At 47.9% G+C, this 16550-nt stretch overlaps 3 protein-coding genes across 4 annotated transcripts; 1 reads left to right on the forward strand and 2 right to left on the reverse strand.

Moving 5' to 3' along the window:
- Window positions 1–356: 356 nt before the first annotated feature.
- Window positions 357–1304, reverse strand: LOC123447437 (ethylene-responsive transcription factor ERF024-like). Its single transcript, XM_045124038.1, has one exon. The coding sequence runs from the start codon at window positions 1166–1168 to the stop codon at window positions 467–469; it is 702 nt and encodes a 233-aa protein (XP_044979973.1). The 5' UTR covers window positions 1169–1304; the 3' UTR covers window positions 357–466.
- Window positions 1305–10085: 8781 nt separating this feature from the next.
- Window positions 10086–13247, forward strand: LOC123449911 (pentatricopeptide repeat-containing protein At5g66520-like). The gene is made up of 2 exons (XM_045127276.1): window positions 10086–11847; window positions 12910–13247. The coding sequence occupies exon 1, from the start codon at window positions 10114–10116 to the stop codon at window positions 11830–11832; it is 1719 nt and encodes a 572-aa protein (XP_044983211.1). The 5' UTR covers window positions 10086–10113; the 3' UTR covers window positions 11833–11847; window positions 12910–13247.
- LOC123449912 (protein-ribulosamine 3-kinase, chloroplastic) lies at window positions 12518–15652 on the reverse strand. Of its 2 annotated transcripts, none has more exons than XM_045127278.1 (9): window positions 15391–15652; window positions 14898–15051; window positions 14699–14789; window positions 14225–14299; window positions 14029–14117; window positions 13700–13818; window positions 13427–13567; window positions 13133–13209; window positions 12518–12862 (listed from the first exon to the last, which is right to left on the reverse strand). In XM_045127278.1, exons 1-9 carry the CDS (start codon window positions 15518–15520, stop codon window positions 12716–12718), a joined length of 1023 nt encoding a protein of 340 aa, XP_044983213.1. In that variant the 5' UTR covers window positions 15521–15652; the 3' UTR covers window positions 12518–12715. The 2 variants fall into 2 exon arrangements, with proteins under 2 accessions (XP_044983213.1, XP_044983212.1); XM_045127277.1 differs by having other exon boundaries at window positions 14186–14299; window positions 15391–15648.
- Between the last annotated feature and the right edge of the window lie 898 nt (window positions 15653–16550).

The raw sequence follows: 16550 nt of genomic DNA on the forward strand, positions 1-16550 counted from the left end.
GCCCGCAAAGCTTCCTCTAGTTTGCATCCGGTTTGCGAGATTTCGAACAACCAAATCAATGAGATCAGGTCCGTGTTGGATGGTAAAGTGTGTCCGGATAATTCGGTTGGAATGTTTGAGTGTTGAGGATGCACTTTGGAGATATTCTCAGGTTATGAATGAGTAGGTTGTAATCTTTTCAACAAGGTTGTAATCTAGAGAGATGGCGAAACAGTAACAAACGAAACGGATCGTTAGTGTGTGCTTTCCGTTCTTAGTTAGTTTTTTTCTTTTTTGGGCTACTTAGTTAGTGTATTTCTCACTTGTAAATACGCTATTCTGTCTTGGACGGATGACGAGATGATTACGTATCGATAAGGGAACCACAAAGTTTGCATCATCCTGTGCTTGTGTAGTTACGTATATGCCCGTTCAAGTTATCAACTAGTGCCGCACACCACCTACACAGCAGACAGGAGATGAGAGCTTAAGTGTGTTCGTGTTCCCACAGGCTCATGCCGCCATCGTGCCCGTGGTCGTCGTCCACCGCTGACGCGGCGCCCAGCCTCGGCGGGCTCATCATCAGCCCCTCCGCCATGCTCGCCAGCAACCACGGCATCTCGAAGACGTCGTCCTCGTCCACGACGCGGCCCTGTTCACCCGTCCTGCCGGTCGCCGCCCCAGAGCAGCCCTCGTGGGTCTCCGTCCGAGGAGCACTGCCAGCGCCAGCACGAGGCCCATTCCCGGCGTCGATAACCGTTGCCGCCGCCGCCGCCGCCGCCCGTATGTCGTCGGGCGCGCACGACACCGGCGCAGGCCGCGTCAGCGCCACGCCGGGGAAGTTGAGCGCGGGGCCGGCGGCCTGGGCGCCCCGCAGCGCCAATGCGGCGACGTCGTAGGCGGCGGCGGCCATCTCGGGCGTCCGGTACGTGCCCAGCCAGATCCTGCTGGCCTTGCCCGGCTCCCGGATCTCCGACACCCACTTGCCGCCCCTGAACCGGATGCCCCGGTACACCGGGTGCCTCGTGTCCGCCCGCGCCCGCCTCCCCGTCAGCGCCACGCCGGCCTCCTCCTCCATCCGCACACAGCACCACAGCAATGGCAGCGGCAGGCAGGCCGTTATTGCGTGACGTGCTACTCGGATGGGATTACGGCGAGGGTTTAAAAGCGGAGGGGAGGCCGGTGCCATTGGCGGTGAGAAACTGGAAAGAAATTCCGAGACGCGTCTCTCCGGGTTGCTTCCTTTGCTAGGGATTGGCTTAGCTGGGGAGCACGACGGAGCCAAAAAAAAGTTCAGGTGATCTTTCTTCGCGGGTGGTCGAATGGGGAGCAGCCACGTCGGGGCCGTCCTAGGTTGTTAAGAATGTCATTAGTGCGTCGCCTTTACAGGTTTGTTACGAATGGCCGGTGAGCACACGTGTTGATTTATCGGTGTCATTCCGGTTGACTGGGGATAGTTTAGTGGGTCGGAGGATCACTGTCAGGTTGACTCGTTCTACCGGATCCCTGACCGACGACAGTATCATGCATCATCATAATCCACCACGGGGCAAGATGAAAGGGATGAAGGAGGAGAGATAGATACACACCCTTCTTACGCATGTGCAATGGTTAATATGATAGTCTTATGTAAGAGCATTTCTAATCAATTTCTTTAAAAATAGAAGAGTAAACATTGGAGTAAATCATAGTAAAGGATATTCATTTCACTTAGTTTTCGTTGGACCTAAACAATTCCATAAACGGAGTAAAACTTGCTTTTGGCTTATACATTTCGTCGAACACCTGCTATGCGCCCCCGTGACGATGTTGATCAAGTCGGTGTCAAAGACGGCACACTCTGCGCTCTTGTCCAAGATCTCAATGGACATAGTAGTGTCCTTATGGTGCACCCACATACCCGACGCGGCGACGATGGTTATGCCGTCGCCATGGTTGATGCCCGAGGGGTACAGTATGAGGCGCCAACGTGCAATATAACGGCAGAGACGGAGAAGGTGAGCGGCTGGAACGACGTGCAGTGGTCCTGACGCCGGTCGTGCGGAAGGTTGTGGTGCTCGCGTGCGGCTTGGTCACCTCCATGTCGATGGACACAGTGCACCGACGAGCTCCTCATGGGCACGAGCATCACCAACAGTAGCCCCGCACGGGCATGAGGAGCAGCAGTGGTCGCGCCATGGCTATTGGCCGACAAGCCTTACACGGGCGCGAGCAACACCAGCAGTTGTCGCGCATGGGCTATGGCTGTCGGTCGACGAGCCCCGCACGGGCGTGAGCTGCAGCAGCCGCGCCATGGCTTCTGGCTGGCAATCTCCTCATGGATGCGAGCAGCACCAGTAGTAACCGCGCCATGGCTGTTGGCCGGCGAGTTCCTCGCGGCGAGCGCACAGGTTGGCTAGCGTGGAGAGGCGTGGGCACACACGATGGTTCAGGGGCAACACGATGGGGCGCAGGCGCCAGCGATAGTGGGTGGCGACGGGCGGGAAGTCTAGGGAAGGGGGGCGGCGGTGGGCGTGTGTGTGTGTGTTGGGGGGGGGGGGGGGGGGGGGGGGGGGGGGCGCCCGACACGATTTAAACGGGCCGTGCCAGGCACGCGGCACGCATCGGACCGTGCCTTGAGGGATGGGCACGGCATGACACGTTTATTATTTTTATATATACAGGATAAAAAAAACCTAATATATGCCAAAATCGACCCAAAACACAACCCAATATATTAAAATAGGCCCAATAAACAGCCTAACAGGCCAAAATCAACCCAATAATAGCCTAAAAAAAAAACTAATAGGCTAGCGGGCCTGGCGTGCCTACGGGCCGGCCCGTATAGCCTTCGTGCCGTGCCTGGGCCGGGAGGCTGCGCCGGTGGGCCGGCACGGCACTGCCCGGCTAATAATCGGGCCCAGGCGTGCCGTGCCGTGCCGTGCCTGGCACGATTATGGTGGGCCGGGCCGGCCCGTTTGGCCAGGTCTGGTGCACGCAACTGAGGAGCGGGAATTTTACTCCAACCCCTTTCCACGGAGTATATTTAGGAAAATAAGAGACGCGGGAGTATAATTTTTACTCACTTACACCGGATTGGGGGGTGTCGTAAGGGAGTAAAACCCAACTTTTAGTCCCTTATGACCTTTTATTAGAAATGGTTAAGATAACGGGAGGGTTGTTTTGGCTCGGCGGTTGCATGTGCTCCTTGATGAACAGTAAGTTCACATAAAATATTAAGTAATTTTTAAAAATTCTGATCTTTTGTAGATGTTTTTGTTAGTATAACAAGCATGTTTGATAATTTTCATGCGAAACGGGATAACAATGCTTTCTTGATGAAAAAATCAAAAATATGTGAAATATTTGGATAGAACATTTGGCTTTAACTTGTTCATTTTGCGCGAGGCAAAATTCTTAAGCTTACCCGCTAAAAATCTGTAGGTAGCATTTTGGTGTGACGGTGAACACATATCTTTTTCCAAAAAAATTAAACATTTGCGAAAAACATTTTTGAATAGCACGAGCATATGCTCTCAAGACCTGAATTGCATTTCCTCTAAGATAACTAGCTATTCCTATAATCGCGATGACACATATTGGGTTAAGAGATCATCTCTTAAATAAGAAAAGACACATATTGGGCTAAGAAACACATATTGTACATGTCTTTATGCGCAGTTAGTATTCCTCACTCAATTAAAATAAGAAAAATATACACCCTCTGTAAATAAATATAAAAGTATTTACATCACTAGTCACTGAACGCTTTTATATTTCTTTTCCAAGGGAGTATATTTCAATTCATTTTACCCGAGAGGAGGGCATCCTCGAGATAGAACCAAGGATGTTGCCACCAGCCACGGAGTCGACGTCAGAGGCGAGGAAGAGGGTTCGCTGGTGCGGATGAGGAGGGATGGGTGATCTCCCGTCGAAGATTAGACAACGTCCAAGCTTGAGACGAGTGTCGTCCTTGTCACCGAGGAGAAGGGGAGGAGGCTTGCCAAGACCTTGCTAGAGATGGGAATGACACAACTCATCTCCTCGGTTGTTAAAACATATATCTCCATATGTGGTTTTGGTAATTGGTGACAATTTCTATGGACTAATGGTTGCCTTAAGTTATATTTATAGGATGTGTCCATAGGCACTTCTTGAAGTCCATCTGTTGGGTTCAAGGAGTTTATATGATGACCAAGGTGGTATTCAAGGTATTATCCAAAGAATGGTCATAGAGACACAAGGTTGATCAAGATCGTCGGACAAAGAGTAAATCAAGATGATCAACACATAAAGCGTACAAGATGTACTGAGAGGGATCAAGTGATCCCATGGTATGGTAAGCATTGTCCATTACGTATTTGTGTACTAACCCATGGTCTTCGTGAGAGTTCTATGTGGGGTTAGGTGTGTTTCCATGGGCTTGCGTCAAGAGGAAGATCTCATACAACCCATGGAGAATGACGTCAAGTGGTGGAGGATGGTGGCAATGGACTTGTGAAGATATGCTAAAGAGCGGCTCACCCATAGTGTGTATGTGGGAGCATTCAACTAGTCTTCATCAAGCCAACGCAATCAAGAAAGGTGGTCCATCTTGAGGAAGCCAAGATCATCATCATCTAGCTCAAGAGGACGAGGTGCAAGGTATAGGTTTGCCCTTGATAGGTTTTCTGTTTTAGGATAGATTGTCGTACTGTCAAGGGGGGCTCTCAAGTGAGTAGCTTGATCGTATCGTTCGTTGAGAGCTCAAACCATTTGCATCTTTGCATCATACTTCTGGGTTCTTGTTTGGTGTTTCTCTTTGTGAGTTTTAGAGCTTATGGTCATCTTCATGACAAGCTCGAGTTCATCGAAAACGAAGTCCATATGCATCTTCTATGATGTTTTCGATGTTGGGAGTTTTTACCGGTCTTATTCGAAGAAGGGTTCTCACCATTTTCTTATGGGACTTTTCTCACTTGCTTCTTATTGATATTTCTATCAAGATTTGTGTTAGCCCATGTCGTTAGCTTTCCAACAAACTTGGCTTCGTTGAATTCGGAGTCCGTATGTGAAAGTTACAGCACTTTCAGTATCCAGCGGTAGTACCGCTCCTGGTGCCAGCGGTAGTACCGCCCCCGGAGAGGTAGTACCGCCTCCGGAGCGGTAGTAACTTTTTACTACCGCTCCAGGAGCGGTAGTACCGCCCCGTCGGACTGTTTTTTGCATACTTTTTGGCCTCAGCATGGTTGGTGAACCTACCGAGCGGTAGTACCGCTCCATGAGCGGTAGTATCGCTCTGTGCGGGCTGTGAGGCTTAACGGTTGGATTTTCCCCACCTATAAAAGGGGGTCTTCTTCCCCATTGAGCCTTATCTCTTTAGCTCGTGTTCTTCCCTCATTTTTGACCTTCTTCGAGCTTGCTAACTCTCAATCCCTCCAATGATTCTTGCTAGTTCTTGAGGGAAAAGAGAGAGGAGATCTAGATCCACATTTCCACCAATCACTTTCTTCTCTAAGTGAAGGGAACCCCTTGGGTCTAGATCTTGGAGTTCTTCGTGTTCTTCTTCGTTCTTCCTCTCATTTTCCTCCCTAGCATTAGTTGCTTTGGTGGGATTTGGGAGAGAAGGACTTGGGCACTCCGTGTGCCCTTGCCATTGCATTAGTTGCATCGGTTTGAGTTCTCCACGGTGATACGTGGAAGTGAAGTTTGAGAAGCTTATTACCTTTGGTACTTAGTACCCTAGATAGTGTTCTTCGTGGATGCTTTGGCGTCCTAGAAGCTTGGTGGTGTCTCGGAGCTCAATCATTGTGGTGTAAAGCTCCGGGCAAGCGTCGGGGTCTCCAATTAGGTTGTGGAGATTGCCCCGAGCAATTTGTACGGGTATCGGTGACCGCCCCCAAGGTTTGCCATTTGTACGGGTTCGGTGACCGCCCTCAAGGGTCCCTTAGTGGAATCACGACATCTCTGCATTGTGCGAGAGCGTGAGGAGATTACGGTGGCCTTAGTGGCATCTTAGGGAGCATTGTGCCTCCACACCGCTCCAACGGAGATTAGCATCCGCAAGGGTGTGAACTTCGGGATACATCATCGTCTCCGCGTGCCTCGGTTATCTCTTACCCGAACCCTTTACTTATGCACTTTACTTTGTGATAGCCATATTGTTTATTGTCATATATCTTGCTATCAGTTAGTTGTTTATCTTGCTTAGCATAAGTTGTTGGTGCACATAGATGAGCCTAGTTGTTGTAGGTTTTGTGCTTGACAAATTAAACATTAGTTTTATTCCGCATTTGTTCAAGCCTAAAACATAATTATTTTAAAGCGCCTATTCACCCCCCCCCCTCTAGGCGACATCCACGTCCTTTCATCGGCCTAGACCGAGCATCACGCCTCGCCTGAAACTAGCATCGCCCTGCTTCTGTCAGGCGGCTTTGCCGGCAATGCTCTCTGGTAGCACCGAGAAGAGGGAAGGAGGGAGATGGTGGTCGTTCCACTCATCGCTCGCTACCTAGATCACCAAGGATGACACGGGGCAACACGACCTTTTTCAATTGATATATAGTGTTGTAAGAAAGTTGCAAAGAATATTCTAGAAAAATGTAATAATCACATAAAATATATACTTTGCCATGCATTGCAGAGTGGAAGCATGTTGAGGAGCGTCTAGAGAACGATTGGTATTGGTTAACTCCGTCCTCACAAATATGGTTCTCTATATACTTTCGTTCTTCCAACTCCCAAAAGGGGTCCTACAAAGACTGGACTATTTTGGATCCAATTTTTTTTGACAAGGAGATGGTGAAAAGAAAAAATACAGGTTGGCTAAATGAAGCATGGTTTGTAGACCGAAAGACCAAGGTGGCCTTGGAATTCATGTCCTACAGGTCAATAACAATTCCCTACTCAGTAAATGGTCATTCAAACTTCTTACTGAGGATGGTGTTTGGCAAACCATGCTGTGCAACAAGTATCTAGGTCAAAAGACGTTGTCCCAAGCATTTTGGAAACATGGTGACTCGCATTGGGTGTCCTAATGGTGGCAAAGAAACATATCTTTTGCTTTGGGTCTTCCACGATAATGGACGGGTCTGAGATTCTCTTTTGGGAAGGCATCTCGCTAGGCAATGCTAGTCCCAAGAATAATATCCAGCCTTATACAACATTGCTCGGGATAAGAATACTACTATTGCGCAGGTGCTCAGTTCATCCCCGCCGAATATTTCATTCAGGCGGGATCTGATTGGCCTCCGACTTGTATCATGCATAATCTTTTAGCCCGGCTAGATTCGATTAACCTCACACTAGGCTGGAATGTGTTTCGCTGGAACCTTACTACACCAGGGTCTTGTTGGGGAACTTCGCATGGGAAACAAAAATTTTCCTACGCGCACGAAGACCTATCATGGTGATGTCCATCTACGAGAGGGGATGAGTGATCTACGTACCCTTGTAGATCGTACAGCAGAAGCGTTAGAGAACGCGGTTGATGTAGTGGAACGTCCTCACGTCCCTCGATCCGCCCCGCGAACAATCCCGCGATCAGTCCCACGATCTAGTACCGAACGGACGGCACCTCCGCGTTCAGCACACGTACAGCTCGACGATGATCTCGGCCTTCTTGATCCAGCAAGAGAGACGGAGAGGTAGAAGAGTTCTCCGGCAGCGTGACGGCGCTCCGGAGGTTGGTGATGATCTTGTCTCAGCAGGGCTCCGCCCGAGCTCCGCAGAAACACGATCTAGAGGAAAAACTATGGAGGTATGTGGTCGGGCAGCCGTGAGAAAGTCGTCTCAAATCTGCCCTAAAAGCCCCATATATATAGGAGGAGGGAGGGGGACCTTGCCTTGGGGTCCAAGGGATCCCCAAGGGGTCGGCCGAGCCAGGGGGGGAGGACTCTCCCCCCCCCCCCAAACCGAGTCCTACTTGGTTTGGTGGGAGGGAGTCCTTCCCCCTTCCCACTTCTCCTTTTTTTTTTCTTTCCTTTGATTTTTTTCTTCCTTGGCGCATAGGGGATTGGTGGGCTGTCCCACCAGCCCACTAAGGGCTGGTGTGACCCCCCCAAATGCCTATGGGCTTCCCCGAAGTGGGTTGCCCCCCTCCGGTGAACTCCCGGAACCCATTCGTCATTCCCGGTAACTCCGAAAACCTTCCAGTAATCAAATGAAGTCATCCTATATATCAATCTTTGTTTCCGGACCATTCCGGAAACCCTCGTGACGTCCGTGATCTCATCCGGGACTCCGAACAACATTCGGTAACCAACCATATAACTCAAATACGCATAAAACAACGTCGAACCTTAAGTGTGCAGACCCTGCGGGTTCGAGAACTATGTAGACATGACCCGAGAGACTCCTCGGTCAATATCCAACAGCGGGACCTGGATGCCCATATTGGATCCTACATATTCTACGAAGATCTTATCGTTTGAACCTCAGTGCCAAGGATTCGTATAATCCCGTATGTCATTCCCTTTGTCCTTCGGTATGTTACTTGCCCGAGATTCGATCGTCAGTATCCGCATACCTATTTCAATCTCGTTTACCGGCAAGTCTCTTTACTCGTTCCGTAATACAAGATCCCGCAACTTACACTAAGTTACATTGCTTGCAAGGCTTGTGTGTGATGTTGTATTACTGAGTGGGCCCCGAGATACCTCTCCGTCACACGGAGTGACAAATCCCAGTCTTGATCCATACTAACTCAACTAACACCTTCGGAGATACCTGTAGAGCATCTTTATAGTCACCCAGTTACGTTGCGACGTTTGATACACACAAAGCATTCCTCCGGTGTCAGTGAGTCATATGATCTCATGGTCATAGGAATAAATACTTGACACGCAGAAAACAGTAGCAACAAAATGACACGATCAACATGCTACGTCTATTAGTTTGGGTCTAGTCCATCACGTGATTCTCCTAATGACGTGATCCAGTTATCAAGCAACAACACCTTGTTCATAATCAGAAGACACTGACTATCTTTGATCAACTGGCTAGCCAACTAGAGGCTTGCTAGGGACGGTGTTTTGTCTATGTATCCACACATGTAAATGAGTCTTCATTCAATACAATTATAGCATGGATAATAAACTATTATCTTGATACAGGAATTATAATAATAACTACACATTTATTATTGCCTCTAGGGCATAATTCCAACAGGTCTTTCACCGTAGACTGTATCTATCGTGCGATCACATATTCTAAGGTACAGTGAGTAATAACAAGAAAATTTGAAAGTCCAAGATTCTACTAAAAGTGAAAATCCGTATGTGGTATCTTTATATGGGAGTTTATGTTAATCAAAGACAACCTGGCATGACAAAATTGACAAGGGAGTAAGAAATGAAAATCTTTCAATGCAAGTTTACACGTTCTACGTGGTTAGTCATCCGAACAGCGTCAGATGCTTATAAGTGTTGCCAACATATCTGGTCATTGGTTGGGCGTTATTCCAAATAGTCCTAAAATGCTAATAAAGGTGGAAGTGTATGCCTTAATTTGGTCGTTTTGGCTATATAAAAATGATTTGGTTTTAATGATAAAAATGCTTCTCCTTTGCAGGTTATTTTTTGATGTATGTACTCGGTATGTATATGGTCTATGCTACAACGATCGGAGTACCAACCACTGTTCACAAAGTGTGTACGCGATTGGAGCAGGTGACTACGGAGGTTTTTTCTCAACATGTGTGGTAGCATAACCTTTGGATCGATCGACCACCTCCTTCGACATAGGCATAATGTGGGTTTATAGGACTCTACTGTTGTCGATTTTTATTTCATGGATTTTTATTAGACCTTTGGATTTGATTGTGTGCATCCTAGCTATGCAGAGTTCTCACTGTTACTATAATGTTTTGTATCCGCTTTATGCTACTCCCTCCGTCTCAAAATAAGTGTCTCAATTTTGTATTAGCTCTAGTACAAAATTGTATTAAGCTTGAGACAGTTATTTTGAGACGGAGCGAGTACATTTTAAGATAATTAAAAACAACCTTTATCGAAAAATGCATTGCATTGTTTTCAGAAATTCAGGCCGTGCTAAAAAAATACGGAATTTAGGCTATATTCTGTAGACATGGCTACGCCTGCAGCATTGGCAAGTAGCTGATGGAGCGGTACCCACATCATTGCATCAGCCGCCGCCGGAGGTCCACCTCCGCCGCCGATGCCGCCGCCGACCACCACGGGCACACTCCCGAACAGGGCTCTCCACGCCCGCCTCCTCCGCTCCGGCGCCCTCGACGCCGACCCCTCAGCCGCCGCCCCGCTCGCCGCGTCGGCCGCCAACTCCTCCCTCCCCTACGCGCTCTCCCTCCTCCAAGCCCACCCCTCCACCTTCTCCTACAACACCACCATCCGCTCCCTCGCGCACGGCCCCCGCCCGCACCTCGCCGTCGCTCTCTACCGCTCCATGCTCCTCGGCCCCCTCTCCAACCCCAACAACTACACCTACCCGCCGCTCCTCGCCGCCTGCGCCCGCCTCCTCCCCGCGAGCTCGCCAGCCGCAGCAGCCGCGCCGGGCACCGCCGTCCACGCCTCCCTCTTCCGCCGCGGTCTCGACTCCCGCGACCGCTTCATCGGCGCGTCACTCCTCTCCTTCTACGCTGCCGCCGGGGACCTGCGGGCCGCACGCCAGGTGTTCGACGCAAGTCCCCCCGGCCAAAGGGACCTGCCTCTCTGGAACTCGCTCCTCCACGCCCACCTCTCCCAGGGCTTCTACGCCCACGTGCTGCGCCTCTCCCGCCAGATGCCCGCCGCCGACGAGGTCACGCTGCTCGCCGTCGTCTCCGCCTGCGCGCATCTCGGCGCGCTCGACACCGGCCGCTGGGCGCATGCTTCCTATGCAAGGACCCGCCGGAGTACCACGAGGAATCTGGGCACCGCTCTGCTCAACATGTACATGAGGTGCGGGGATGTCGAGAGCGCGTGGTCCGTGTTCCGCGAGACGCTCGACAAGGATGTCCGGACGTGGAGTGTCATGATCGCCGGGCTGGCCATCAACGGGCTCCCCAGGGACGCGCTGGCCTTGTTCGCTGAGATGAAGAACTCAGGGGTGGACCCAGATTCCATCACCATGACAGCCGTGCTGAGCGCGTGCGCCCATGCTGGCATGGTGGATGAGGGTAAGAGGTTCCTGGACTGTATGCCCGTCGAATATCGTGTGCAACCCACCATAGAGCATTACGGCTGCGTCGTCGATCTTCTTGGTCGAGCAGGCCAGCTGGAGGAGGCATTGGCCCTCATCAAGACTGTCCCGTTCAAGGCAGATGTTGTGCTATGGGGTGCTCTCTTGGTCGCCTGTAGGGTTCACAAGAATGTCGACATGGGGGAGATGGCTGCCATGGAGATACTCAAGTTGGATCCTCATCATGCTGGGGCGTGCGTCTTCTTATCTAATGTCTATGCTGATGCTGGGAAATGGGACCTTGTACAAGGGGTAAGGAGCTCGATGAAAGAACACAAGATATACAAACCTCCAGGATCCAGCATTGTTGAGCTGAATGGTGTGGTTTACGAGTTCTTGTCCGGGGACCGTTCGCATCCTCAGTCTGATCGAATATATGCAATGCTTGATGAGATTTGCAAGACCTTAAGCCTCAAGGGGCACAAGCCTTCAACTAAAGAAGTTACCTTTGACGTTGATGAGGAGGACAAAGAAGTTTGCATCTCGCAGCACAGCGAGAAACTCGCACTTGCCTTGGGACTCATGAGCACGACAAGAGGGGATGTCATCCGCATAGTGAAGAACCTGAGAATCTGCGAGGATTGTCACTCTGTCATGAAGATTGTCTCAGAGGTCTACGATCGGGTCATAGTTGTCAGAGATCGAAACCGATTCCACCACTTCAAGAATGGCTCCTGTTCATGCTTGGATTATTGGTAGGATAAAATCGGAATGGTAAGGTTCTCCAAGAAACTTGCAATCAATTCCATTGGCCATTTTTCTATTAGGATTCACTACTTTTATACAACCAGTAGCTGGAACGATACAAACATAGAAGTAACATTTGTCCCATTCACAATCATAAGATCTTTTGCTAGAATTAAGTTTTTTTTTTACGAATGTAATCTAAATGGCATGATCATGTACTTCAAGATGAGCCATGTAGTAGTTGCTGGTTGACATGATTTATAAAACACTGTGGACTAATTGGCCAAGAAGCTTGCTAAGATTCTGACCGCACTGGGGCAAATTGTTCACCTAACGTAATTCTTTCACTCTCCCTCTCAGCGTATACCCCTTCTCTTGTACTTTACTGACTCAAGGGTTCAACAGAAAAGAAGCTCCGATGTAGATGATATGTTTACAAAGAACACATATTCTTCATTGTTTGCTGCTGTCAACAACAAAAAGTTCGTTCATAAGAGCATGTATATTTCACTTCTGTCCTCATTACACTGTCTGAGGTCCTGTTGGGAAGGCTCCAGCTCCCAACCCCGCGGACAGAGTGCGCGGAGCTGCCCCAAACGCCCTAACTCCGTCCGTTCCATAATATAAGAGCGTTTTTGACACTAAGGGAGTAGTATTTTTGTGGCATGCCCATTTGTGTGCTAGAAACACAGTGAGATGGATTATCACTGATATATTTACAGATATAATAGGAGGTTTCAGTTGATAGTGCTTTTACAACAGAATAGAAGGGTTTCACTGTGAATCCACAACATATCAAGTGGTACACATAGACCATGTCATTCATACATGCGTGCCATTGTGGGGAGAAGCACAGGTGGGTGGGAAATTCCCTCTCCTCAAAGAGAAGATGTGGCTATGCCTTGAGCATCCGCAGGTAGTCTTCGATTATGGACATGGCTGACGAGCGGTACCCAGAGCCGAAAAGGTTGTAGTGATTCAGGTAGTGGTAGAGTAAATACAGGTCCCTCCTTTTCTCAAAGCCTGGCTGTTTCGGCATCACCTGAATAACAGTTCAGCATGTTACATTTAACTTTTCCTTTCCATCAGGACAGTAAATTGAGAGGCCGACCCGGCACAAGATGTGATCACTAAACATGAAGAGAGAAAGAGAAGCAGTCGAGCATTGAGCGGGATGTGTTGGAAAACATGCAGGTGAACTCAACAAGTAGAGCTGGAGGTGAGGGACTTCGTTTTATGGGAGTGATACACACATTGTACTATCCCGTTTTATTACGAAACATGTAGTGGAACAAAATGAGCATCAGATAACCTCGAAATAGGAGCTGTAGAAATCCCCTCCGAATCCAGCGCACCATGACATCCCAAACTCTGCTTCATTGTGTCCATCTGCAGTTAAGGAACAAGCATTAACATTTCTTCAGCGATTGGCTATGAGTTCTAACAAAACTGTGCAAGAAATTCAGTGATTCCAAACAAATTAACAACCACCCGGTTAGTGTTTGCCTTGATCGACACTTTTCTTATATAAAAAAAAGACTCAACGTATTGCATACAATGATTGTGATTCTGGAAATTGGGGCGAGAAATATTGATTTGTACATACAGTAGCATGCTGGATCCAATATTACAGGATCTCCATTAGTATCGGAGCTTATATTTCCACTCCATAAATCTCCATGAAGCAGGCATGGTTCAATTACAGCACCCTCAAACAGTGGATGGATATTGTCAATCAATCGCTGACCTGCACAAGAGGAACTTATATGAAAATGTTATGAACTACTCCACATGTTAATACTCAGTTACTGATGTGTCCATCAGAAGAAATGGGAACATGTAAGTCAAGTTCCATATGTTCCTCCTTTCTCGTATGTACCTTTTTCATATATAGCTGAATCTCCGAACCGCTGTGATATCAACTTCAACTGGTATCCCAGTCTATGCTTCGAGTAAAACTCAATCCAGTCAGCAGTCCAAGTGTTGATTTGTGGAGTGCTACATCAGGAAAATTGGTGGATTAAAAATAACAATATTTCAAAGCAAACATGAGTTGCAAGAAACTACTGGAGGCGGACCTCAAAATCAAATGTCACTTGAGAGGCATACATCTACTCTTGATAAAATCAAATGTAACTTGAGAGGCATACATCTACTCTTGATAAAAGGGATAAGTTCAGTTTTAGAATGCCAAGCGCTTAATTTTACCTTCCAATGGTATTTTCAATGTAGAAACCATAGCCCTTATCAGATTTTGCAGCTTTATGCATTTCAGCGAGTTTCCTCCCTAGAGCTGACTGAAAATAAGTTGTTTGTTAATGATGAATGGTTTAGATAAAAGCTTGCAACAAAAGGTACAAGTTACCTTTTTCTTTGAACGAAAGGGGTTTCGGGACAAGGTTACCTGGTCACCCCTAGAACGACCAAACTGAATAAACTCCATGATGATAAAAGAACCGCCAGTTGGTAACGAACCAACCTGAAATAAAAGGGGTACAGAGTAAGAAATACAGTGGAGAAAAGGCGGCTGTAGGCAGGTGCCAGTTAGTGAAAATAAAGATAGTTCACAATATCCCTGACCTAAGATGCTATTCCTCTGTAAACAAATATAAGGCGTTTTAAATCTAAAACATTTTATATTTGTTTATAGAGGGAGTAACTACTACGTAGTTGCTAGATAAGAAGCAGCCAACGACCTTCAGATGAATATAACTGAAACAAGAATATGTATACCAATCAAATATCAGATAAGTACTATCTAGTTCTGCAATGTATGGTGTCAGTGCAGTTCCGGTCAATGTACGTTTGTTACGATATCTCATACAACTTTATGCATCACGCAACTTATATATGTTCTTGAGTCCGAGTCTTCACTGACCTTGTACGGCAAAGGAACACGAATTGACTTGGTATCATACATTGCCTTCAAGCCCAGAGCCTCCCCTTCAAACATAGCTGGACCGATGCGCCTGGCATACAACAAGACGTTTCCATTCCATCGTTGCCACCAACATCACTACTCGCGCTACTCCATGGTACCATGAGTTAGTTCTGAACATAAATTTGTTCTAGCACACCTGTTGGTCTTCACAAAGAAGGAGCCGGCATCGGTGTCGTAGCGCTGTGCGGCGTTGATGCAGCCACCCCCGATGGAGCTGGTCCCTGTGATCTGCGTGGCCTTCCCCTCGGTGAGGATCCACTCTTTGATCGGGTCATCGCTCATCGCGGCCACTGCCCAATTCCACGAGACAGGGTGAGAGAGTGACAGACACATAGCACATATAGCATTCACAGTCACAGCCATGGCAATGGCATGAATTTGGTGTGGAAATTGAAGCTGGTACACACATAATCACAACTATTGCAGGCCATGGCTGCCACACCACCTCAAACCCTATCCAAATTTCTACGGACAACATTTCACATCAGGTTTGCCCTCGCCGAACTGCCGAAGACCATCGACGCAGCTCGGAGCGTGGCGAAAGTAAGCTTCGGCACTGATCGTACGGCGGCGAGGTGAAAAAAGGTTGCAGGATTGAGTTTTGAGAGAAGTGGAGGAGGACTTGTTACCGACGGATGGCCTGGAGGCTGCTCGACGGGGGCGGGCGGAGCGGCGAGGCGGGCGGCGGCGACGGAGGATGGAGGAGGCGGTGGAGGTGGAGGGCGAGGGGGCGGAGAGCAGCGCCACGTTCGCTGCCATCGCGCTCGCCTTCTTCTCCGAGCTCGGACGGACGCCCGGCGAAATCCTATTGGCTGCCGCCCGCCGTCGCCATCGCCGTGGCTACTGGCTAGGACTGGGAGTGATGAAACGGGTGCTGCGGCTGCCCAGGCCTGGTGTCGACAAGCGCATGGGCTACCGGCCCATTATCTACCCCCAGCGGTTTTATGGGAACGTCCTAGCCCTCCGGTTTACCGGGCTAGGTTTTCTGTGATCTTCTTTCTTTACATCTTTATTTATTTTCATTTCTGTTTCCTTTTTCGTTTTTATTTTTATTTTTTACATTATATAGAATTTCATGATTTTTTGTCAGTTTTGTAATTATTTTTAAAACCATGAAAAAATATATCAAATTCGTGATTTCAAAAAATAATTAATGAACATTTTAAAATTCGAGAAATATTTCCAAATTCTTGAATAATTTTCAAATCCATGCTATTTTTTAAATTCATGTAGATTTTAAAATTCACAAAAAAAATTCTTCAAATTCACGATTTTTTTATTACCATTGTCATGCGATATTTGTGTACATATTTATGGAGGCTAAATTTGAAGAACATGAGAGAGCTCATATAGTGCACATGGATGTTGTTATGATAAATGAAGTCCTTGCATTTTGCTCAATTGTGAAGTATGGCCGGCAAGCCCAAAAAAACGCTTTGGGATGATGCGTATGTGACGAAATCTATAAAGTGATGTATTTGTTTGATTGAGCAATATTGCTGACAAGGCCGACAAGGCGTTTTTGGATTATGCACAAGATGAGTACCTACTTTCAGTCCGACGAAAATGTGTCAACATCAACACAAGCGGATCCCATTCAAGATGGGGTGAATGATGCTACCATGAATAGGATAGCTGATGCTCGTTGTGCGCGAGAGGAAAATACACGAGTAGCTATGTTGATTGATGAAGAATATCATGTGAACCATAAGTATGGGTCCATGTATTTTCCAATAATGTTATGGCTTCACCCTATTTATATTATGTATACACACTAAAATACAGTTAT

The sequence above is a fragment of the Hordeum vulgare genome, chromosome 4H, assembly GCF_904849725.1.
Source record: "Hordeum vulgare subsp. vulgare chromosome 4H, MorexV3_pseudomolecules_assembly, whole genome shotgun sequence".
Taxonomy (NCBI): domain Eukaryota; kingdom Viridiplantae; phylum Streptophyta; class Magnoliopsida; order Poales; family Poaceae; genus Hordeum; species Hordeum vulgare.

Coding starts and splice junctions, on each gene's coding strand:
- LOC123447437 (XM_045124038.1), bottom strand. CDS start 1,168: ATGGCACCGGCCTCCCCTCCGCTTTTAAACCCTCGCCGTAATCCCATC.
- LOC123449911 (XM_045127276.1), top strand. CDS start 10,114: ATGCCGCCGCCGACCACCACGGGCACACTCCCGAACAGGGCTCTCCAC.
- LOC123449912 (XM_045127277.1), bottom strand. CDS start 15,520: ATGGCAGCGAACGTGGCGCTGCTCTCCGCCCCCTCGCCCTCCACCTCC. Junction 14,300..14,698: donor GTGTTCCTTTGCCGTACAAG/GTCAGTGAAGAC, acceptor CTTTTATTTCAG/GTTGGTTCGTTACCAACTGG. Junction 13,568..13,699: donor TTCAGCTATATATGAAAAAG/GTACATACGAGA, acceptor CCTCTTGTGCAG/GTCAGCGATTGATTGACAAT.